The 24,238-nt window shown below is 41.8% G+C and overlaps 1 protein-coding gene across 1 annotated transcript; it reads right to left on the bottom strand.

The window, feature by feature from the left end:
- Positions 1–7,612: 7,612 nt before the first annotated feature.
- On the bottom strand, positions 7,613–17,066 carry PSMD7 (proteasome 26S subunit, non-ATPase 7). Its single transcript, XM_025920616.2, has 7 exons — positions 16,889–17,066; positions 14,217–14,308; positions 13,061–13,153; positions 12,232–12,329; positions 11,183–11,263; positions 9,267–9,358; positions 7,613–8,577 (listed from the first exon to the last, which is right to left on the bottom strand). Exons 1-7 carry the CDS (start codon positions 16,960–16,962, stop codon positions 8,133–8,135), a joined length of 975 nt encoding a protein of 324 aa, XP_025776401.1. The 5' UTR covers positions 16,963–17,066; the 3' UTR covers positions 7,613–8,132.
- Between the last annotated feature and the right edge of the window lie 7,172 nt (positions 17,067–24,238).

Raw genomic sequence — 24,238 nt, 5'->3', positions numbered from 1 at the left:
GAGTGGTGCTAGGCTTGTGATTTGCTTCTTACCAATGGCACATGGCAAAGGTGATGGGTGTCCCTTCTGTGACTGAATTACAAAGGATTGTGACCCCCTCCTTGCTAGTTGGTTCTCCACTGCCCTCTCTGCTCGTGCACTTTGACGCAGTAAGTTTTTGTGTTGGAGACGCCCATGTGGCAAAGGACTAAGGGCAGATCCGTGTCAATAGCCAGCAAGAGACTGGGATCCTCAGTCCAGTAGCCCATGAGGAATTGAATCCTGCCAATAACCACATGTGCATGGAACCTTAAGATGACTGCAGCCCGGCTGATAGCATGATTATCACCTGTGAGCATCCTGGAGCAGAGAACCCAGCCAGGCTGTGCTGGGGCTCCTGACCTGCAGGAACCTTGAGATCATAGTGTGTGTTGTTCTAGCTGCTGAATCTTGTGGCGATTCATTACACAGCAAGAGCTAACTAATATACCATTCCTAGGTCAGATTAAGTGTCCTTGGATTAGCGTCTCTTCCACGTCCTGGGTCCTGGATGTGGCTATGATTTTTAGTAAATGAAAGAGCCAGAGCATGGAGATTATTATCTGTAGATGAAAAACATCACACTAACCAGGAATATAGGCAGGAAGGTACCATTACTGCTCTTCTTCCTGTACTTGGGGAAAGCAAATACTGGGAAGGGGAGTAATTTCAGTCCCTGCCCCCCGTCCACAGCCTGACGTCATTTGCCCAGCAGCACTGATGGGCTCAGAGACCTTGTGTCTGGCCCAGCCTGTGACTAGCACGCTGCCTAGGGATGCCATTAGTGTTTATCTGGGCCTCTGGCCAAACCCAATTGGCCAGAGTCATGTCCAGTCTCTCAAGGACAATTTTGGGTCTGTTTCCTTTGTAATTACAGGGTGAGCAGCAAGATAGGTGGTACCATTACAGCAGTGAACTAGCCTGAAGGATGGCCTCTGCAGCTCCAGGACTCCCGCTGACATCAGCCCAAGGGGCACATCTCCCTCCTCAATAGTGGCCTTTTGCATGAGCATCTGGGCCCTGCTGGGCCGTCCATGTGGACGCATTGTTTGTTCTGGGAGGGAATTCATTTCACCCTTGAACTTTTGGATTCTGTAGTCATGATTGTTTGCCAACTCCTTGGAATTGTTTCACACTGGCTAAAATATAGGGTATACGGGTGGGGAGAAGCAGCTCATGCATTGAACTTTGACTCTTATCCTGTCCCTGCTCTCCCACAGGGCACGCACCCTGGGTGCATCAGCTGTCTGCTGTGGGGCATGGGAAGCCCCTTGATAGGTATTTTTTCCAGCTTTATTGATACATGATTGACATAGAATATTGTGTAAGTTCAAAGTGTACAAGATGATTTGATACATGTATATATTGCAAAATGAGTACCACAATAAGGTTAGTTAACACATCCATCACCTCACATAATTACCATTTTGTTGTTGTCATTGAGAACATTTAAGGCTGTGTTGTGATGAGAACACTTAAGATCTCCTCTCGTAGCAACTTTCAAGTATACAATACAGTATTATTAACTATAGTCGCAATGCTGTACCCTGGATAAATAGGATAGAGAATAGTGTGGGCAATCGGGACAGGAGAGAAAGGATCTAGTTTAGACTGGACCTTAGGGAGAGCATTTCAAAACAGGAGTTTCGGCCTGGAGACCTGGAAACTAGGAAGGAGCCAGTCAAGCAAAGAGCTACATCTGGGGTTGGGCCCATCAGGTACAGTGGCCTGATTTGGGAGACTGGCATGTTCCAGAAATGGGTAGAGGGCTGGTGTGGCTGAGCACTGATAGAGGGTAAGCAGGCATGGTGTGAATGAGATTGGCAGGTCAGGGTGAATCTCAACATGTTTCTCCTCTCTTGCCAAGGGGAGGGGGGAGGGAGATGCAGAAGCAGCTTTATGATGCCTGTACTCACATCTCCTCATTGTCTGGGCTGCCCTGTGTCTGTCTCTAGCAGCAAAAGGGATGGGAAGTATTATTTGTGGTAGGTCAGGAACAAGGAATATGAACTAGGATTTGAGGACCACAGAGTATTATCTTTGTTACAAGCAATGAAAAGCTATGAAGGGTATGTGTCTATCCATAAAACAATGAAGACATGTCTTATCTTTAAAATATTTTGAATTTTAAAAGGGTAGGGAAGAATGAGATCAAAAAGAAAATATCATAAATGTAAATTTAAATGCATGCACATACAAAATTATACTGTAGATTCTTCCAGGACTCATCCATATCTAAGGACATTTACTAAACACATTTAAGCATCTATCACTTGTGTATGTGTGTGTGTGGGGGGGGGGCGGTTAAAATTATAGTGGAAATCACAAGAAAGGTAAAAAAAGTTCAAGCAAGAGGGGTCTTAAAAGTGATGATAATGATGATGATGATGATGATAGTCATGAGCTGAGGAGTGAGATTCATGCAATCCTCTCCATCAGAGATTCATCTTCCAGGCAAGTTGATTCTGTTGTGAGGATAAAATATGGAAAAGGAAGGTGAGAAAGTATGCAGAAATTGCAGGTAAGCAACCCCATCAACAGAGATGAATGTTTGAACAGGGGCAGAGAAATGCAGAGGGCAGCTGTCACATGCAGTCCCCGTGGTAGGACCAGCAGGTGGCTGAATGCAGAGGCTGGCCAGTATGACTCCTAAATTCTGGGTCAGTGGGTGACTTGCCAGATATGGCATGAAGAAGAGGAATGAGTACTGGAATTAGAAGCATCATATAGATCAAGACTTTAAAAAATTTGTAAATGATAGGTTAAGTAAGATGAAGCTTTAGAGGAGCCCCGGGGTCCCAGAGAAGCAGGACTGGTACCAGGAGAGAAGCCTTCAGAGGTCAGGTCAAGAGAGGTCAGGGCTGACAGGGGTCAACTGGATGGGCAAAATGGAAGCCACTGGTGACTTTGGTGCAGGCTGTTAGTGGTCTGGTGGGAACAAAAGATGGACTGCATAAGAATTTTTAAAAAATGCCCAGAAGATAAAGAAGAGAAGGCAGCAAACATAAATGGCTATTTGCTGAAATTAACCAGGACAGAGGGTGTGTGTGTGTGTGTGTGTGTGTGTGTGTGTGTGTGTGTGTGTGTGGTGTGTATGTGAGAAATGGGAGAAAATTGAGTTTATATGCTGAGGGGTATGAGTAGGGATAAAGCCAGGGTTGAAAATCTAGAAAGAAGGGATAATAGATCCCGTAAGGACCTAAGTTGGTTTATTTTGGTTAAAAGAGTAGCCACACTATGTTATTAGTGATCAGACTTTAGCTGTAGTGTGTCGATAGAGGTTGACATGGGAGCTAATCTGCGAAGGGAGACACTTTGTAGAGTGTGATAGACGTGGGTAGGAGAAGAGGTCTTGAGCTGGGAAGGGACTTCTTAAATAGGATCCACAGAATGCCACCTATAGGCAAGAAATGGATAGATTTGTCTATATCAAAATAAAGGTTCTCTCACTTCCATGTGTACAGGAACCACTCGGAGGGCACCTTAAAAACAGATTCCCAGAGACAATAATGCAGTAGGTAAGTTGTATAAATTTACATTGAAATAAATTATTCTCTATAAAGGTCATACTCAAAATACATCTTATCCTAATTACCTTAGTGCATTTTACTTTCATGTGTGTTATTTTTGTCTGTTGTATCTGTACTTAGGTAATATTCTGTAATACTGTGCTACCATGCATCCCTCCCCAACTAACGTTGGTGTCTTGCAATCAAGCCTTGGTGAGAATATTTACACCAGGGAAGTGGGCAAGAGGCCACAAATCAAACTGCATCCCTCCCCCCTCGCTGCTCCCCTTTTGGAGAACTACTCGTTTCACATTTACCAGCACACTACTGAATACGGTCTTTAAAGAAATCAAGAGTGGTATCAGCAGCGAGGAAAATCAAAGCATGAGCTATCTGAAGGGCAGAGAGAAAACTTTGTTTATTCATTGCCCTAGGAGTACTGTGGGTGGAGAACAGCAAGGGTGGAGGTATGGCAACCTGACCCAATCTTTTTGCACCCGTACACTCTCCACATTCCTTTGAAATCTTGTCTGGATAGTTGCAGCGAAAAGCAAAAGTGACGGGAAGCAAGTCTAGGGAAGGCTCCCAATTCTGTGCTGAGCTAGCAAGCAAAGGATTCTCTGGCCACAAGAGGTGAACCTAGTCAATGGTGCCCTCTAGTGTCAAAGAACAGATTGGCTCCGAAGAGGAAAGCTGAGAAAGATTTCTCGTGATTTAGGCCCTGGAAACATTAACTTGCCTGGTCTTCCCTTCCTTTCTTTTCCTCTATTTTCTTTCCCCACTTACATTTCTCTGCCATCTGAGTCACTTTATACCACTCCCCCAACAAAAATATCTATTATTTTTTGAAAGATCTGAACTCTGTGTTGCTCCCAGGCAAACATCGATAATACAGAGTTGAATAGCATAAGGATATGCAAATCGGTACTTCCTTATCTTATATATAATAATTTGGAATGAATTTGTTTAGAAAAGCTGTGGCTCACATAAATCAAATGTTTCCTTGCTTTTGAAGCATGCCCCAACTAATTTCATTTCTGGGGACGGGGCAGATGAAATAGTTTTCTTAGTGTGTTATAGTTTAACAACGCTAACTTATTCTCAAGTCTTATTATTATTATTTTATAAAGCTTCACCCAATGTGGGGCTTGAATTCATGATCCTGAGATCAAGAGTTGCACACTTTACCAGCTACCAGACAGGTGTTCCATTCCAAGTCTTACTTATGCTATGCAGATATTTTTGTAAGGAAATGGTAGAAGAAATATCCTGCTCATAATTTCCTGGTGAGTAGAGTATCTCATTCTTTTATGAGGGCCTGTGTTCTGTCTTTTGTTTGAAGTGAAAGCAGTTGTACATGGCTGTGTTCTCATAGTTGCAGGGTCCTCCAGAAATTGGAGTGTGATTCTGAGGTTGCTGTTTTCCTGCTGGAAAGGTTTACTTTGCATCTAGCACTTTGGAGACATAATATGGTAGCTCCTCAACAGGATTACTTTTCTTTTGTCCCTTTAGTGATTGGTGGGCTGAGCAGAATTAACATTGAATTCATTGGCCCAAAGTTGTTCCATTCTGGTAGTTTCCATCTTTACATTGAGGACAACTAACTTCTGGGGTGCATGGGTGGCTCAGTCAGTGGACTAACTTTGGTGTCCGACTTTGGCTCAGGTCATGATCTCATGGTTCAGGAGGTCTAGCCTGCATTGGGCTTGTGCTGACAGCTTGGAGCCTGGAGCCTGCTTCGAATTCTGTGTCTCCCTCTCTCTCGGCCCCTTCCCCGCTTGCGCTTTCACTCTCTCTCACTAAAAAATGAATAAACATTAAAAAGACAAAAGGATAACTAACTTCTAAGTTCAGGGATATTTCAGATGTTATTTATCACACAAAATCAGTCAGTCTGCAGCGTTCGTTCAAAGTGGAAGTGAAAGTACTGTTAACAGCTATGGATGCAGGATCCAGACTTTGGATCAGACCTGTTCCAGGACATATTTTGTCAGTAATTTTAAAAATGGAGGTAGTTTAGAAATCTGATCTTGAGAAGGCCACGCTATACAAACACAAGGCTTTATTCCAGGTGAGGGTCATGGGTTTTGTAGTCATTTCAGCTGCTATCTGTATAAGCAAGACTCCATCAATAACCTTATGAGGGTCACTCTTTTATATAGGATGTCAATTTTGCCTTAGAAAATGAGCCTAAGTGACTCTAGAGGCTACAAACGGTTTTTGGTAGAAATAGAGGATCCTGTTAGAATGGTAGAAGTTAATTGAGGGCACCTGGCTGGCTCAGTTGGTAGAGCATGGGACTCTTGATCTCAGGGTTGTGAGTTCAAGCCCCATGTTGGGTGTAGAGATTACTAAAAAAAAAAAGAAAAGAAAAGAAAAAGTTAATTCTGCCCATTTGTGGCCCAAAGTATTAAATATATTAAGGAACAAGTATTAAATACAACAAGGAATGAGGCCTAGGTATTTCCATGGTCTTAGATGTTCAACAAACTTTCCAATTTATGAAATGGTGACAAACTTAAAAGCCTGTGGCATTGTGTTGTTACAAGACCCTGGAAAGCTTTTTGAGTACAGATTATACTACTTATCTGGGCTGAATCCTGTGTGGTCTTTAACTGCTCCCTGAACCTTACATAAGTAACACTCTTTGGGATGACCTCTTCATTCCCCAGCTAGCCTCAGAAACACACTGGCTTGTTCCTGCCCATTTGCCAGGCAAAGTTAATGTTCCAGGTTCCTCAATTCTGTTTGAAACCTGGTAACCAAATCTCAAAAGCTTCTTCACCACTCGTGTGGTTTGAAATATATCTCAGGCTTTGACTTATTTCACATTTCTTTTATTCGGTTAAGGTACAACAACCCTGACTTTTGCCTGCTGAAATAGACAAGCAAAGTTGGTTCTCCATAGTTCTTTCCTTGACCATCCGTTTTGTCTCCAAATCTTAATGAACCTTGAAGTCAGCCCTTACGTGGGTATGCTTCTATTGAGTAGAATAAAAGTTTATCTACATATTATACTGTCAACTCCTGATTTCTACTAATTAGCTCTTTGTTAAAAATTTTTCTTTTTTACACTTACTTTTGAGAAACAGAGTGAGACAAAGTGTGAGTGGAGGAGGGGCAGAGAGAGAAGGAGTCACAGAATCTGAAGCAGGCTCCAGGCTCTGAGCAAGCAGTCAGCACAGAGCCTGTTGAGGGGCTCAAACCCACGAACTGTGAGATCATGACCTGAGCCGAAGTAGGACGCTCAACCGACTGAGCCACCCAGGCGCCCCATAGCTCTTTAGAATAAAGATGGAGGTTTCTGGTAACTTTTTGAGACATTAGAACACCGGAAAGTGGTTTCTGAGATTCAGTTGACTTAGTTTTAGTGCCATTTTATTATATTCTTAAATCTTTGAACATTGACAGTCCATTTAGCACATAAGAGAACCCGTAAGTTCTAAGTGCTTAAGAAAGGAAATTAATATGAAAGGACCTACTGTAGGTCTAATGATTAAGTACCTTATTTGTTCTGAGCCCTGAGCACTTGTTTTGGGGAAACTGTTCCATCCTCAGTAACCTCCCCCCACCCCTAACCTTGTGGTCTAATGTACCTGCACCTACCGCAGTAACCATGCCCCTTATGAAGAACTGCTCTAGGGACTTGACAGATGACAAACCTGAGGCACAAACTAGGACACAGGTCTTCTGGGCTGTTGAGAGCTCTTCACACCATCAGGATGTTTTTAAACAAATGAGACTCTCTTTCATGAAAGATTCCAAGTCTTAAATAACTTAATAAAAATTCTTTTTGAGGTTTATTCATTTTTGAGACAGAAAACAAGCAGGGGAGGGGCAGAGAGAGAGGAAGACACAGAATTGAAGCAGGCTCCAGACTCGGAGCTGTCAGCACAGAGTCCGACACAGGGCTTGAACCCAGGAACCACGAGATCATGACCTAAGCTGAGGTCGGATGCTCAAATGTTTGAGCCACCCAGGCGTCCCTAAAATAACTCTTTAAGGCAACTTCAATGAAAAAGGAAGTCTTGGCTGCTTGTGAGACAACTGCCACTCCCAGAATCAAAAACGACTAGAACACAGACTTAAAAACCAAGTCATTTAATTGTGTCTTCAAAGGTAAACAATATTCGGGGCTGGATCCCAAGCCCTGAGAATGCCAGAGCTGAGGGTACAGAGTTCAGAGGGTCAGGACTCAGGGTGTTCTAAGGCAGAGCACTTCTGGAATTCATGCATTCCGTTTTGCAATTTTGCAAACTGCCAGAAACAGACCCCAAGAGTCTTTTAAGATGGGGAAAATTCAACTTCCACTTTTATAGGTAAGAGTGAAGAGTACCAATAATGTTCCGTTTACCTCTCCTCACTTTTCTCACATGACCGGAAGCCTGAGCTAGCGTGTCCCACACACACGGCAGCCTAAGCTGCGGTTCAGGTGCGAGCTCAGTGCCTCTGTGCACTCCCTTCCACGTTGCAGCAAGAGTGACCTGGGGCAGAGAGCTCTCAGCAGTACAGCTTTTAACAAGCACGTAAAGTAAAAAGAACCCTCTAGTGGCACACTGAGTTAGTTTATAAGATTTTAATTTACAAATTAAAAAGCTACATGTTTTATTTTTTCTCCTTTTTCTCTTCTTTCTTTCCGTCACTCTTTTCCTTCTCTTTTTCTTTCTCTTTGTCATCTTTCCTATCCTTTTTGCTTTCTTCTTTTTCCTGCCCTTCTTTCTTCTCTGCATCCCGGTTGGCAATTTTGTTGTTGATGAGGTTGTGCAGGGCAACCACAGAACGGATCAACGAGGCCAAATACACCACTACCATCTGGTCGTTGGTCTTCAGGTAAAAGGCCTTGACAAACTCCTGGAGGCTGACATCCGGCAGCAGGTTGAAGACGTCCTGTAGCTGGTAGATGATCTGGTGGTTGATGGGCAGCTTGCCCGTGGCCACTTTCTCCAGGTAGCTCCTGATATCCAGAAGCTTGGAGTTCAGTCCCTTCAAACCATGGACCTGGTTTGTGATCCGCTGGGAAAGAGTGCCCACTGTAGTGTCTTTGATGTCTCTGTAACAAGAAGGCAGGCAAAAGCATCAGTGCACTGTATTATCAAACAGCGTCTCAGAATCCAGGCAAACACCCAGCTTCGTGGGGAGGGGCAGGTTTTCAAAAGAAAAATGTTACTTCATTATTCTATCAAGATAAAGTGCCTTAATTTTGTTTTTATTTGGAGGCATACATTTTATCTTTCTCATCACAAGGCATTTCTCAAAAAACAGGAGAGAACTAAAAATGAAACCATTTCACTTAAAAAAAAAAACAAAAAACTATCTATTTCAACTTCCATGAAAAGGGTGCCATTTTCTCCATCCTCATCTGTATGATGTTGTGAGGAGCCTAAATCAGTCAGGACTCAATTTTGAACTGGAAGGAATCTTATTTGAGAAAAACTATGACCCTTTTGAATTAAGTGAGGGTTACAGTATCTTAAAATAAAAATCCATCCTCACACATAGATTGTCGGCAGGCTACCTTCCCCGAGAACCACACGCACAGCAAGAGCACACATCTGCACATCTTCACACATCTGTTCCTGTCACGTCAATACTGCAGTTGCCCAACAAGATGTATTACCCACAATCATAAATCGTGACTCAAGACACCCTAGAAATGTTCAGGGCCTAGAGCCCAGATCTCTCTACTCCTGACAGAGCCTCTCGGGCCACTCATGACTCTGACGCCATCCTGAGGCTCACCGTAACAAGTGCTCCACTCCGACTTCCTCAGCTTCCTCTGCTCCAATTTCACTGGTCACGTGCTCAAATGTTTTTGAGGTTGGAGTTCCATCCTAGGAGAGGAGGCTTAACCTTGGTTATTTGCTTACAAGCACAATGACACCCATTCCTTCTCACACCTTGGTTCCTCTGCTTTCAGTCAAATCACCTCACGGGTACAGTACTAACTAGGTTTCCATGTGCCGGCAGAAATGGGGGAGTTTGCTTTGAAAGCTTCATCTTCTAAGCTGACATTACAAATGGCCCTGCCCAGTGTTTCCGCAGAAAATCTTGACAATCCCTTAAGACTACTGTGGGGATGGACACTCGAGGAAGTCTTGATTAACTTGATTCTTAAAGCATATAATCCTTTCTAGAATAGGCAGTATACACAATACCTGTACTGGAAACAAGCTCATGTCAGATAATCTTTTAACGTTCTAGTGTCCCTCAGATCCAGTGATGCCAGAGCACCAAAACAATGCAGTCAGAACCAGCTTTCCGGTGGCCTGAATTAATCAAAGATCTGTCCAGGGATGTGGTTCACTGTATCACCTGGGGACCTCCTGATGGGGCTGCGGAGCAACTTTCCACAGACCCTGTGCCAGAGAAGAGGCTGTACATCTTCTGTAAAGGCTATGAAGTGTCTGCCAAGGCAGGAGGGCATAGCAGTGAGGGCACATTCTGCAGCCAGACAGCCTGGGTTCTATGGGAGAGGTGGGACCTTGGGAAAGTCACTTAACTTGTATTAAGTGGTGTAAATGTTAGCAGTAATTATTTTATCCAGGACAGTGTGAATCCTGCAAATGCCATTTATGTCTTTACTTTGGAAGCTAGAATGGCCAGGACTTCATGGCACGGCTTTCCAGGTGCTCATTTTCCCTTGGCTTCATCTTCTGTTATGGCCTTCATGTCCCTTTCATCCCTTATTGAAAAATCTTGCTTTTGTGTGTGTGTATGGGTGTAAGAACTTCTAACTCTTTTTGGAAAGGGCAGGGTAAAATTAACTTAAAAATCGTATCAGACCAAGGATGAAAGCCTTATTTCAACAAGGCAATAAATCTTCACCTAAGCTCCCTAGTGGCAAGGCAAAAAGAGAAACAGGCGGACAGAGCTCAGTGCAAGGAACATCTGCAGGGAGTTAACCTAAAATCTTTTTCCTGATTTAATAGCTGGACATAAGGATAAAGACTACCTATCTAAATCCAGACTTTATCCTTTAGATTTTTGACTTTGGAAATTCAAGATTGAGTTCAAGTGCAAAACTTTATGCTCACAACAAAACACATATATTTTCACACCACGTGCTACCCTAGAATCAGAGTTTAGTTTTCTTGGAAATAGGGAAAAGCTATCTTCTGGTACCTCTTCGTGTCTACACCTGAAGCGCAAGCTAATGGACCATACAGCAGGTATTGGATGCTGTGGAGTGGAACATTCAGGCGTCAAATCACACAGATGGGTCCTGCCATCTAGCTCCAGGCAGCTCTGACTCACTCTATTAGAAAACCTCTATCTTGTCCACAGGGAAGGAAAATCCTCAAGGAGAAAGCAATGCTGGCCCAGGGGGAGCAGAACAGTGGAAACTACATTAGATTAAGACGAAACTCACCAGGCTTTGCACTTAACCGTGCTGTCAACATCTCTGGACAAATGTATGAGGAGGACTCTGGGCCTCAATTTCATTTGTAAAAGGGGATTTTAGATTTGTATGGTCCTGTCAATTTCTAAAATCTGCCGATTCAAAAACTCAAGGGGGAAAGAAACATAGTATCAAACTGTTGACAGATATCAACAAACTACTCCTTGTTAGAGAGAAAGGATTAAAACAACAAAAAATCTGAATAGTCCAATAAGCAAAAAATCTAATCTCCGAGGCTCATAGCCAGATGACTTACATCGTGAACTTCTTCCACTGAAATATATGCTTCTGTGGGCAGTCCCAGGTCCTTTGGCTTCACGTCAATAATGACCAGTACCTGGCAGAAAAACACACTTTAGCAAACCAGCTCACACCAAGCATAAGGAATAATCACAGCCATCCTTCTGATGAGGATTACTAAAGCTATTCATTCATTCAACCAGACATGAGCTGGAGTTTTCAGCAGAAATGAGTCTACATTTCACATGATCCCACCATTTTCTCTGCTCTTCGCCCCCACCCATTAACAAGCTGAGAGGTAGTACAGTGCGGTTATCAAGTCTAAGAAAGTCCGAATCAAGACAGGCAACATTTTGGTCCCATCCCCAACATGTATGAGACCTTACTAACCACTATGAACCTCACTTTTCTTGTTGTAAAGAGGGTAACAACCCCATATAGCTATTGGGAGGATTAAGCACTTAGCACACGTTTACTGTTACTTATAAGTATCTTGGGTTAGTGTAAACTGTAGAAAACAGTACCAATTCGGGATGCCTGGGTGGCTTAGTTCATTTAAGTGTCCAACTCTTGATTTTGGCTCAGGTCATGATCTCACCCTCCCACCCCATCCATCCCCAGCTGAGTAAGGCTCTGCACTGACAGTGTTTATCAAAATAAATTAATTAACAAACTAAAAAAAAAGAAAGAAAAGAAAATGCTACCAATCAACACAAGCAGTTTATAGAGAAAAAAGCAGTGAAATGATTTGCTATCCAAATCCAAATGCTTACATAAGTTAGCAGGCAAGGAATATCACTCAAGAGTTTTTTTTTTTATTTTTATTTTTTATTTTTTTTTATTTTTGGGACAGAGAGAGACAGAGCATGAACGGGGGAGGGGCAGAGAGAGAGGGAGACACAGAATCGGAAACAGGCTCCAGGCTCCGAGCCATCAGCCCAGAGCCTGACGCGGGGCTCGAACTCACGGACCGCGAGATCGTGACCTGGCTGAAGTTGGACGCTTAACCGACTGCGCCACCCAGGGGCCCCTCACTCAAGAGTTTTAAAGACAGAGCGAACTTACTGAGTTAGGGCAGTATCTCTTCATAAGTTCATTAATGGCGATGTCATTCTTGTGTAGTTTAGGACCTGTGTGGTACCACCCAACGATTCTTTCTCTGGCTGGGAAGGAAAACATTAATGGTTTTGAACTGTTACATGAAGATCTATATAGAGTTCCCTCCAAAAGGATGGTAAGATCTCTAGTTCTTATGTTCTCTATCTTTTTCAAAATTCCAGACACCTATTTTAAGCCTTGACATACTTGTGAAATCTAAAAGGAATAGAATTCTCAGAAAATAAGCAGTGAGGGAAATCCAGAGACACCCACATCTCAGACTAGTTGAGGCCAGTCACACATGAAACTAGAAAACAATTCCAAGGCAATATGTAAACAAACGCAAGTCTCTGTCACACAGAACCGTGAGCTGTGGGGGGAGCTCTAAGAGCTATGTGGTTGCTCTAAGGAAATAAAACAAAGATGACACGTGACAGAGAGAGATTTACCGTGGTGGTACTTAAGCTCTAGGGGCAGGTGGATTTCATTTGATAGTGCTTCACTTTTCTGCTGCAGAGGGCTAGATCTCTTACCCAAAACCTAGGCCTGTCTATCTGGTCTTAAATTGCTACTCTAATTTCTCATTTATTCCACCTCATTCCTTTACTACCACTAGTCTTACTTAAGACTAGCCAAGTGAAAGAGCCCTTGACATTAAACAAAGAGAAGGGAATACATACGTAGAAAAGGAAAAAAAACCACAGCACACCAGGGGCATGTAGCTGGGCATGCATATACAAATACACACAGATATAAATCAATACCTTCTTTAAAAAATCAATCAATCAAGACATACCATTGACCTTCTTAAACATTCCATACATGTTTTCCAAATAATCATGGTCTAAAAACCAGACAGAATCATCTTTGTCATCTTCATCAAAAGGTACTACGGAGAAAAAATAAGTAAGATGTAGTTTAGGGTGCTAGACAGAACTCTAGGGCATATGTTACAGCTGGAGACCCAAGGCCACATCTGATCGATATGTTTGGCTTGTTCAACACAGCATTAAAATTACTTTTTAAGTTGCTGTCATTAAAAACTGGGAGATTTCATATATAAATCCAGACTTCCACTTCTCTTGAAACTGAAAGACCTGGCAATAACTGGCTAGAGCCAGACAGAGGACCCTCCTGTCCCCACCTTAACAGGGACACAAGCTCATCAGTCTGCTAAAAGCCCTATCACTTCCCAATATTTCCCTTTAACAAATAACATTACTGCTCAGTCCTTTCAGATACTGGAGATTGGGACCTCAGGTCTACAGTTTATTCCAGACCAATTATTTTGTTCTTTGTTGTTAATCATAAAATACATGGATACATTCTTTTTTTTTAATTTTAGAGAGAGTGCACACATGGATGCCAGCAGGGGAGAGGGGCCCAGGGAGAGAGAGAGAGAATCTTCAGCAGGCTCCAGGCTCAGCCCAGAGCCAGATGTGGGGATAGATCCCATGACCTTAGGATTATGACCTGACTTGAAATCAGAGTCAGACGCTCAACTAACTGGGCCAGCCAGAAGCCCCTGGATACATTCTTGTAAAGATTCATGATGCTGAGTAAAAGGTAATATTCTCCATCTTCCCCTTGCCAACCCATGACCATGGTTAACAGTTTACAGGGATTGCAAGGTTACGACATCAGAGCTGCCTACTTTTATAAAGTTTTGCTAGAATATAGCTACCCCTTTGTCAACATACTGTCTACAGTTGCTTTTCTGCTACAGTAGCAGCGCTGAGCAGTTGCAATGGAGACTCTCTGGTCAGGAAATTTAAAATATTTACTATTCAGCTTAGTGAGTACTCTTTAGCCTCCCTTTTCTATACTTTAGCAATTCTGCCATTGAATTTCTGGGTTGTAGTAAAAATGGAAACCATGAGGGCTTCTTTTTTTATTTTAAAGCTGTTTGACATTTTAACCACGCTCAGAAAAATGTAAAAGTTGTCTTGTACCTGCAAAACTGTTGGATACATCAAGTACTTTCTTTTGCCATGACCCCAAAAGCACACCAACGACACGCTTCTGGTTTCCAACCTTGCCTATTCTGAGGGAGAAAGCAGAAGGTCAGTCTGACAGGCACACAGAGAGGTAAAGCCAACAATCGGATACTCAACAGGAAATATCAATGGTATAGATACAAGTTAGTTTACCTGCGATCTAATCCCAGTAAACAAATGTGTTAGGTTAGTCCCTAATATTAAAACTTAATGAATATAATAGGTAATTCACGAACTTTGTACACTGGCATTTTTTACCCACTTGTTATTTCTAAGAAATAACATGCTTGTTAACATTTCAAACTTTATAAAGTTTGCAGTTATTCATCTTAAATGGAGAAATGAAAATGGAGAAAATAAAAACTCCCCAGATCGTTAAGAGTTTTAAAATGTTATTTGGTTGGTGTTTGAAAAATACATTTCAGTTATGCTACCACCTTTCACTTTTTCTTTTGCAGCTTTCTCCTTTAAACTTTTCCCATCTTCTCGATCCTCAAATATTTTCGGAGATAAAGATGCTAACGTAGAACCACTTTTATGGTCTGGTGCGCCAACTGTTCTCTGGATTATCTAGCCCACGAGGACAAGCCCCACTAGAAGTTACAATTCTTTGTACCATCTAGGGGCTCAGACACTGGGTTCTGACCCTGAGTTAATGTGTGTGCCATCTGGTCTCTGTGAATGGCTTAATCAGGCAGAGGTCAGATGTGAGCTGGTGACGTAATTACACTGAGAGGAGGGCTGAACAAGTGAGAAAGATTTTACTTCAGCATTTCTATTTACCTGTCAAACCTCCTCAGTGATTTTTGTCTTTTTTTTTTTTTAAATTTTTTTTTTTTCAACGTTTTTTATTTATTTTTGGGACAGAGACAGAGCATGAACGGGGGAGGGGCAGAGAGAGAGGGAGACACAGAATCGGAAACAGGCTCCAGGCTCCGAGCCATCAGCCCAGAGCCCGACGCGGGGCTCGAACTCACGGACCGCGAGATCGTGACCTGGCTGAAGTCGGACGCTTAACCGACTGCGCCACCCAGGCGCCCCAGTGATTTTTGTCTTCAGGAGCTACAAGTGTTTCAGTTATACAATCTCATTTCAATGAGATCTTCACATAGGATTCTCCTTTAACCGCTAGCAAATGTGAGGCACAGACACAAAACAACTTCATGTTCAAAGGAAAGACAAAGGTCACGCCAATGTGAAACGAACCACAATTCCTTAACAGTCACTGTATTTAATGTATTAATTTTTCTAAACATACAACTTGGAAAAAAATCTTTTATTTTTTATTATTTTTGAGAGAGACAGAGAGAGACAGAGTGTGAGCGGTGGAGGGGTAGAGAGGGAGACACAGAATCCGAAGCAGGCTCCAGGCTCTGAGCTCTCAGGACAGAGCCCGACACGGGGTTCAAACTCACAGACTGTGAGATCATGACCTGAGGTGTAGTCGGTGCCGCCCAACTGACTGGGCCACCCAGGTGCCCCACGGCTCCGCAACTTTATAAATGCTTACCAAATTTGGGATTTGGGTCAAACCAAGTTAAGGATTCTATATCCCTGGTGATTCTGAATTTTTGGGAGATCTCAGGCACTGAATTTCCACACTTGCAAGGAAACTTCCACACCATGTGCTTTTCTTTTGGTCTACAAAAACCCATGGTTTTTAAAACCCTACATCTGTTATGACAGCAGCCAGTAGTGTCTGCACCATGTCATCTGAACAGAACTGAAATTAGCACCCCCTTAGCACCTCTAGTTCCTATGGGAGAAAAATAGTAACTACTGTACAGTGGGAATGCCCTCATATCCTGTTAGACTGAGGGCTCTACAAAGCAGTGGAACTGGGGACCCCAAGCCTTAAGGAGTCTTGAGGGTTTTGTTTGTTTTGTTTTGTTTTAGCTCTGGCTGAATGAGGAGTTGTACAAGGCAAGTTGCAGGAGAATAGGTGCTTCAACAACTGACTTTGTCTTTACACTTGCCAATTCAAGTAATTATCTTGTAAAAGTTATGAACACGTGTAACAGGTCCAGCAGGACGAACAGCTCCAAAACAAGCAAAGCGAAGGCGGAAGAAACATTTGTGGAATGTTTTATCTTTATTCATTAATGCCCAAATCTCCTAAATGCTCTTATTTTTAAAAGAAACACTTGACAACTAATCTACATTTTAAGTTCCCATCAAAACAGATTCCTGTTTTGAAACCACAGCTCTCCCCGGGAGCCCTTCAGGGTACTGAGACCAGAATTTTGGTGACAGCCTTCAGAGGCACAGAAGCACAAATCTGCAGCGTTTTCCTACGAGGCACCGAGTCTTTCTGGTGAAAAGGGGCGGACGAAGTGACAGATGGGCACGAGGCCTGGGGGATCAGGGCCAACTGAAGCTTGCCCCCATATTCTGGCAGCGTACGGAGTTGGGTAAAAGGAAGGGGCAGTCCGGACCGCGGAGTGCCGGATGGGGACGGGGGGAAGATGCTGGGTGATTTAGGCTTCGTGATCCGAGGGTGGTCCGGGCCCCTGGGCGAGTCAGTGCCACCCCCGGCCCATCAGCACCCCCGCGGCCGCCGCGCCGTCCCAGCGTGCCAGTGACTCAGCAGCGGCGATCCCGATAGGCCGCCCCGCGCACCCGCTCACCGGTTGAAATGATCCACCACACTGAGCAGCACCAAGGGGTGAACTACCACCTTCTGCACAGCCAGCTCCGGCATCGCGACACACGCCGCCCGGCAGGCCCCGCTCCTCGCGACCCGCAAACACCGGCAGCCTCAGGGACTCTCGCGGATCCTCCAGGCCCGGCTCCTCCTCTTCCGGCTCGGCCGCCGCCACGATTCCCTTTTTCCGCTCCCAGAGTGCCCCGCGCGCAGCCCCGGGTTTTCGCGCCAGCTGCCATCTTGAGGACGGGGAAGACCGGGGGCAGGTGGGGCCCGCCTTGGGTGACTCGCTGGGAGATTTCCTGGTCTTCGAAGCTAAAGGCACACTGGAGACTGAGAAAAAGGTTGACCTCCTGGTATTGGGCCTGCGCTGTCACTTGCAGCGGCCTTTCGCTTTAGTTCCTTCGCAGTTCACACCCTCCCCCAACCCTTACGCTGTCTGAAGACTGCAGAAAAAAATACTAGAAAAAAATAGTAATTCATATCTCCACCACCCAGAAAATGTTCACCTTTGTTTCATGTCAGAATTCTCCAGAATTTAACTCTAAATCTCTAGGGATGCCTGGCAGGCTCAGTTGGTAGAGCCTGCAACTCTTGATCTAAGGGTGGGAATTCAAGTCCTACATTGGGTGTAGAGCTTACTTCAAAACAAAACAAGACCTCAGAAGGGATGAATCTCTAACATGAGGGCACATTCTTAAAGTGGGTTTGGTAAATTTATCTCATTTTTTATTGTTGGGGAATTTCCCCTTAATATTTACTGTGGACACTTTGCCGATAATCAACCTGTTTTTATTTTTCCACCTGTTTATATTGCTTACCATTTAACTGGGGCTAGAAAAGTTCAATTTGTGCCTTGAGTCAGACCATTCGGGTTGTTTTTCACATAAAAGCTTAGGTAAGGGTTGAAGTAACTGAAAAGTAATACGAAATATGTTTTGATATTTAGCTAGGAAAGAAAAAAAGACTAAGGATAATGTAGCAGGTGAAGACACGCATGTTTGCAGAAAGGCAAATTATTTAAATTTCGTGCAAGTTTACGTTTCTAATTCTGAGTTGTATGTGTAAACAAAAACAATACCTAAGCGACTTGAATGCTTTGCTTATTGTTTGCCCTGTCTTTAAACAACTTTTACCTTCCCCATAGCTCTAGAGGATCTGACCTCTCTGAAGAATAACCCGGAGCCTTTTGCTCTGAATCTTGGCCTCCTTCCAGTATAATCGGGGAGCTTTGAGTATTCTTTTCTGGGTCCTACCCATTAAATTCATTAAATGTACTCTTTCTACTTTTGGGAACATTGCTTTGCATTTTCATTTGTTTTAATATTTGTGATTTGGTTAATAGTAATTGCTACTACTTGAGAAAACAGAACTTTAAGATTAAGAAAATGTAAGTCAGTCCCCATTGTGTGATGTGGTAAAGCATGCTTGAGGGGTTTTAGTGCCTGTTTTAAAGTAGATATTCTTGGGGTTCCTGAGTGGCTTAGTGGATTAAGCAGCCAACTCTTTGGTATCTGCCCAAGTCATGATCTGGAGCCCCATGTGCTCTGTGCTCACTGCACGGAGACTGCTTCGGATCCTATGTCTCTCTTTCTGGCCCTTTCCCACTTGCTCTCTCTCTCTCTCAAAAATAAATAAACATTAAAAAAAAATTACAAAGTAGATATTCTTGTTTCATCTCTTCTATGATGTTGTTCAACACAGGATAGACATGTATCTGTTATGGAAAGAACTTGGAAAGATTCCTTCCCCCCAATTTTGCAATTAAAAATATAATAGTGGGGCGTATGGGTGACTCAGTCAGTTGAGCGTCTGACTCTTGGTTGGGCTCAGGTCGTGAGCTCGTGGTTCATGAGTTCGAGCCCCATGTGGGGCTCTGTGCTGGCAGTTCAGAGTCTGCTTGGGGTTCTGTCTTTCTCCCTCTCTCTGCCCCTCCTTCTCTCTCTCTCTCTCTCTTTCTCTCAAAAACAAATAAGTAAACTTTAAAAAATCAAAAAAATTAATAGATATCAGAAGATCAAAGATTGATTTTGATTTTTCTCGTGTCAAATAAGGCTTAAAAATTGGAGCCTCAAAGTGTGCCTGGGTGGCTCAATTGTTTAAGTGTCTGGCTTTGGCTCAGGTCATGGTCTCACGTGCATTCAAGTCAGGGCTCTGTGCTGACAGCTTGGAGCCTGGAGCCTGCTTTGAATTCTGTCTCTGCCTCTCTGCCCCTCCCCTACTCACACTCTGTCTCTCTCTAAGATAAACATTAAAAAAAAACAATAAAAGTCCTTAAGAAAAAAAAAAAGAATTGGAGACTTAAGAAAGCTTTTTTTTTATGTATAAAAAAACTGAAATATGTAGAATTTAAAGAAGATGCCTTGAAATCATAAGGAAGGTATTTTCTGTGTTGCTCTCCCCCCTCCTTTTTTTTTAAATGGAACTGACTTGAAATATTTGATACTGTAGCCACTACTGGGTGCTGAATTCATTCAGAGGTATGCAGAATGTTCACTAAATTCTAGACTTAACCTGATGAGAGCTTAAGGATAATACATTTTCCTCTCCTTTGATCCTCTTTGTTTTTCTTTTTTTAAAAAATGTTAAATTCTTCTTTTTCCAGATTTATTGAGACATAATTAACATATAACATTGTGTAATTGTAAGGTGTACAACATGATTTGATACACATATATATTGCAAAATGATTACCACAATAAAGTTAGTTAAGACCTGCATCACCTCACATAATTCTCTTTTGTGTGTGGGGGGCAGTGGAGAGAACATTTCTGATTTACTCTCTTAGCAACTTTCAAATACATAAGCCAGTACTGTTAACTATAGTCACCATAGTGTACATTAGATCCCTATCTTACAGTTGGAAGTTTTCCCTTTTTTCACCAACATCTTGTTTCTCCAGCCCTTTCTATCTCTGGCAACCACTATTCTACTCACTCTTCCTGTAAGTTCAACCTTTGAAGATTCCACATATAAGCGAGATTATACAGTATTTATCTTCTTGATATATTTCACTTAGCATAATGCCCTCATGGTCCATACATGTTGCAAATGGCAGAATTTCCTTCTTATGACTGAAATATATATATATATGTGTATATGTATACATATATATATAAACATATATATACATATACACATACATGTATATGTGTATATATATGTAAATCTGTATACGTAGACACACATATATATGGCATTTTCTTTATCCATTCATCCATTAATGAACATTTCTGTTGTTTCTATAACTTGCTGTTGTGAATAATGCTACAGTGAACATAGGGGTACAGGCATCTCTTTGAAATAGTGATTTCATTTCTTCTGTATCCATACCAGAAGTGGGTTGCTGAATCATATTGTAGTTCTATTAGTTATTTGAGGTATCTTCATACTTTTTTCCATAGTGGTTTTACCTATTTACATTCCCATCAACAGTGCACAAATGTTCCCTTTTCTCCTCATCCTTGTCAACACTTGTTATCTCATGTCTTTTTAATAATAGCCATTTTATTATGGTGTGAGGTGATACCTCATTGTGGTTTTGATTTGCATTTCCCTGATGACTAATGATGTTGAGCTGAGCATCTTTTTATGTATCTGTTGGCCATTTGTATCTCTGGAAAAATGTGTATCCTGATCTGCCCATTAAAAAAATACTTATTATTTTTTGTTATTGAGTTGTATGAGTTCTTCATATATTTTGGATATTAACCCGTTATTAGATATAGGGTGTGAGAATATTTTTTTTTTCCATTCCCTAGGTTGCTTATTTTGCTGTACAGATGGTTTTCAGTTTCATATAGTCACACATTTATTTTTGCTTTTGTTGCTTATGCTTTTGGTGGCATGTACAAAATAGTGTTAAGATCAATGTCAAGGATCTATTTCTCCTATGTTTTCTTCTAGGAATTTTACATCTTAAGGTCTTACATGAAAATCTTTAACCCATTTCAAGTTAATTTTTATTAATGGTGTAAGATAGGGGTCCAGTTTCATTCTTCTGCATGTGAATATCTGGTTTTCTCGGCACCATTTAATAAAGAGACTATCTTTTCCCTATTGAGTATTCTTACTCTCACTCAGACTGTTCTGGCTCTCATTCTCTTCTCTTGGTGTGTGTGTCTGTGTTTATGCCAGTACCATACTGGCATATGGTAGCTTTATAATAAATTATGATAGCTTTATAATAAAGTTTGAAATCAGTAGATAGGGTGGCTCCAGCTCCCCCCACCCCCAAGATTGCTTTGGCTATTTGGGGTCTTTTGTGGTTCCATACAAATTATAGGATTGTTTTTCCTTTTTCTGTGAGAAATGTCATTGGAATTTTGGTAGGGATTGCAAAGAATCTATAGATGGCTTGGGTAGTATGGACATTTTAACAGTATTGATTCTTCTGATCCATGAGCATGGGATAACTTTCCATTTATTTGTTTCATCTTTAATCTTTCATCAGGGTCATAATTTTCAGTGTATAGATCTTTTGCCTTTGGTTAAATTTATTCCTAAGTATATTATAGTTTTTGATGCTATTGTAAATGGGATTTTTTAAACATTTATTTTCCAGATATTTTGTGGTTAGTGTATAGAATCCCAACTGATTTTTTAAAATAAGTGTGTTTTTATTTGTTTATTTTTTGAAATAGGCTCCACCCAACATGGGGCTTGAATTCACAACCCTGAGGTCAAGAGTCACATGCTCTACCAGCTAAGCCAGCCAGGAGCCCCAGAATCCCAACTGATTTTGTATGTTGCAACTTTACTGAATTTTTTATTGGTTCTAACAATATTTTGGTGGTCTTTAGGATTTTCTATATATAAGATCGTCTGCAAACAGAGACAGTTTTCTTTCTTTCTTTCTTTCTTTCTTTCTTTCTTTCTTTCTTTCTCTTTCTTTCTTTCTTTCTTTCTTTTTCTTTCTTTCTTTCTTTCTTTCTTTCTGATTTGGATACAATTTCTTTCTTTTTCTTGCCTAATTATTCTGGCCAGGACTTCCAGTATTGTGTGAATAGGATGCTGAGAGTGGCCCCCTTTGTCTTGTTCCTGATCTTAGAAGGAAAGCTGTTAACTTTTCACCATTGAGTATGATGTTTGCTGTGGGCATGTCATGTACGTCAGTTATTATGTTGATGTATGTTCCTTCTATACTGAATTTGTTGAGAGTTTCAGTCATGAAATGGTGTTGAATCTTGTCAAATACTTTTTCTGATTTATTGAGATGATCATATATATATATTTTAAAGTTATTTTTCTATTTTGGGGGGAGGAGGGGCAGAGAGAGACAGAGACAGAGGATCCCAAGCAGGCTCTGCACCGTCAGTGCAGAGCCTGATGCAGGGTTCAGACCCACAAACTGTGAGATCATAACCTGAGCCAAAACCAAGAGTCAGATGCTTAACTGACTGAGTCACCCAGGCGTCCCTGGGATGATCATGTGGTTTTAATTTATTAATGTGGTGTATCACATTTATTCTTTTGTGTGTGTTGAAACATCTTTGCATCTCATGTATAAATCTCACTTGATTGTGGTGTCTGATACTTTTAATGTGCCATTGAATTCAGTTTGTTGTATTTTTGCTGAGAATTTTTGCATCTATATCTATCAGGGATATTGACCTATAGTTTTCTTGTATTATTCTTGTCTGGGTTTGATATCAGGGTAATAAAATTAAAAGTGTTCCCTCTTCAGTTTTTGGATGAGGGTGAGAAAGATTGGCATTAATATTTCTTTAAATGCTTGGTAGAAGTCAGTGATGGTATCAGTGAAACCATCTGGTCTTGAACTTTTCTTTGTTGGGAGGTTTTTGATTACTGCATCAATCTTCTTATTTGTTATTACTCTGTTCAGATTTTCTCTTTCTTCATGATGCAGTCTTTTTTTTTCTTTATATATACAGTAAGGCCTTAGATTGCACATAACTTGTTCTGAGAGTGTTCTGCAAGATGAGCAAGCATTTCTAATACATTTTAAGTTGATAAATGAACAATGTCTTGCAATATGAGTAGTATGTGACACTGAATGCCACGTGATCACAACTGAGCCAATGGTTCTCCTCTCTTTCTTGCTCGCTGGCTGTGGGATTGTGGGTGATTGTTTCTCATGCTTGGATGCTCGGTCTCAGGCCATGGTATTTGGCAGAAGTCAGTGATTTTTCAGAATGTTGGAAGGTGTCCACAACTGGCACTAGTATATTTTTTGTTACTTGTAAGCACCTAAGAATAGTCCTTTGCTTTTCCAAACAAGAGTAATCTTAGAAACGTTTTGCTGCATTCTAGGTCAGGCTGCCTGCAGATATAGACCATTTTCTCTGCTGCCTTATTGCCAGTTACATTAAATACAGTATATGACAGGAGTTTATTAATACTGTACTGTTGTCAACATCTGTTAGTGATAGTGAAAGTTGTCCTGCACAATAACCCTTCTCTCGTCTCCCTCATACCAGCCATGAAGGTTTTCAAAGGTAAGTGCAGTGGCACCTCGGTGGTTCAGTGGGTTAAGCATCCAACTTCACCTTAGGTCATGATCTTGTTCGAGTCCTGCATTGGGCCCTGTGCTGACTGCTCAGAGCCTGGAGCCTGCTTTGGATTCTGTATCTCCCTACCTCTCTGTCCCTGCCTCACTTATGCTCTGTCTCTCTCTCAAAAATAAATAAACATTTAAAAAATTTAAAATTAAAAGTAAGTGCAGGTTAATTTCTTTATTTTCCCTTATATTTTGTATTTTCTTTTTTCTTTTTATAATGTTACAGTATTGTAATCATTTTTATATGAATATACTTAGGTTGTGAAATGAATCATCTGAGCTTCCATTCTTTCTTTCTTTTTTTTTAAATGTTTATTCATGTTTGAAAGATAGAGAGAGACAGAGCACAAGCAGGGGTAGGGCAGAGAGAGAGGGGGACACAGAATCCGAAGCAGGCTCCAGGCTCTGAGTTGTCAGCACAGAGCCCGATGCGGGGCCTGAACTCACGAATCAGGAGATCATGACCTGAGCCGAAGTCGGACGCTCAACTGACTGAGCCACCCAGGTGCCCCTCCATTATTTCTTATGGGGAAATTCGCTTTGATATATGAATGCTTTGGATTACAAGCATGTTCCCGGAATGAATTATACACATAAACCAAAGTTTTTACTCTATATTTTAAAGTTCATTTATTTATTTTGAGAGAGAGAGAGAGAGAGAGAGGGCACAAATGAAGGAGGGGCAGAGAGAGAGTGAGAGGGGTGGAGAGAGAGAATCCCAAACAGGCTTCACACACTGTCAGCATGGGACCTGACACAGGGCTTGAACTCAACAACTGTGAGATCATGACCCGAGCTGAAATCAAGAGTCAG

Source organism: Puma concolor, chromosome E2 (assembly GCF_028749965.1).
Source record: "Puma concolor isolate L17-30 chromosome E2, mPumCon1.1.hap2, whole genome shotgun sequence".
NCBI classification, from domain to species: domain Eukaryota; kingdom Metazoa; phylum Chordata; class Mammalia; order Carnivora; family Felidae; genus Puma; species Puma concolor.
Note: the sequence above shows the minus strand (reverse complement) of the source record. Positions and strands in the feature narration are given on the sequence as shown.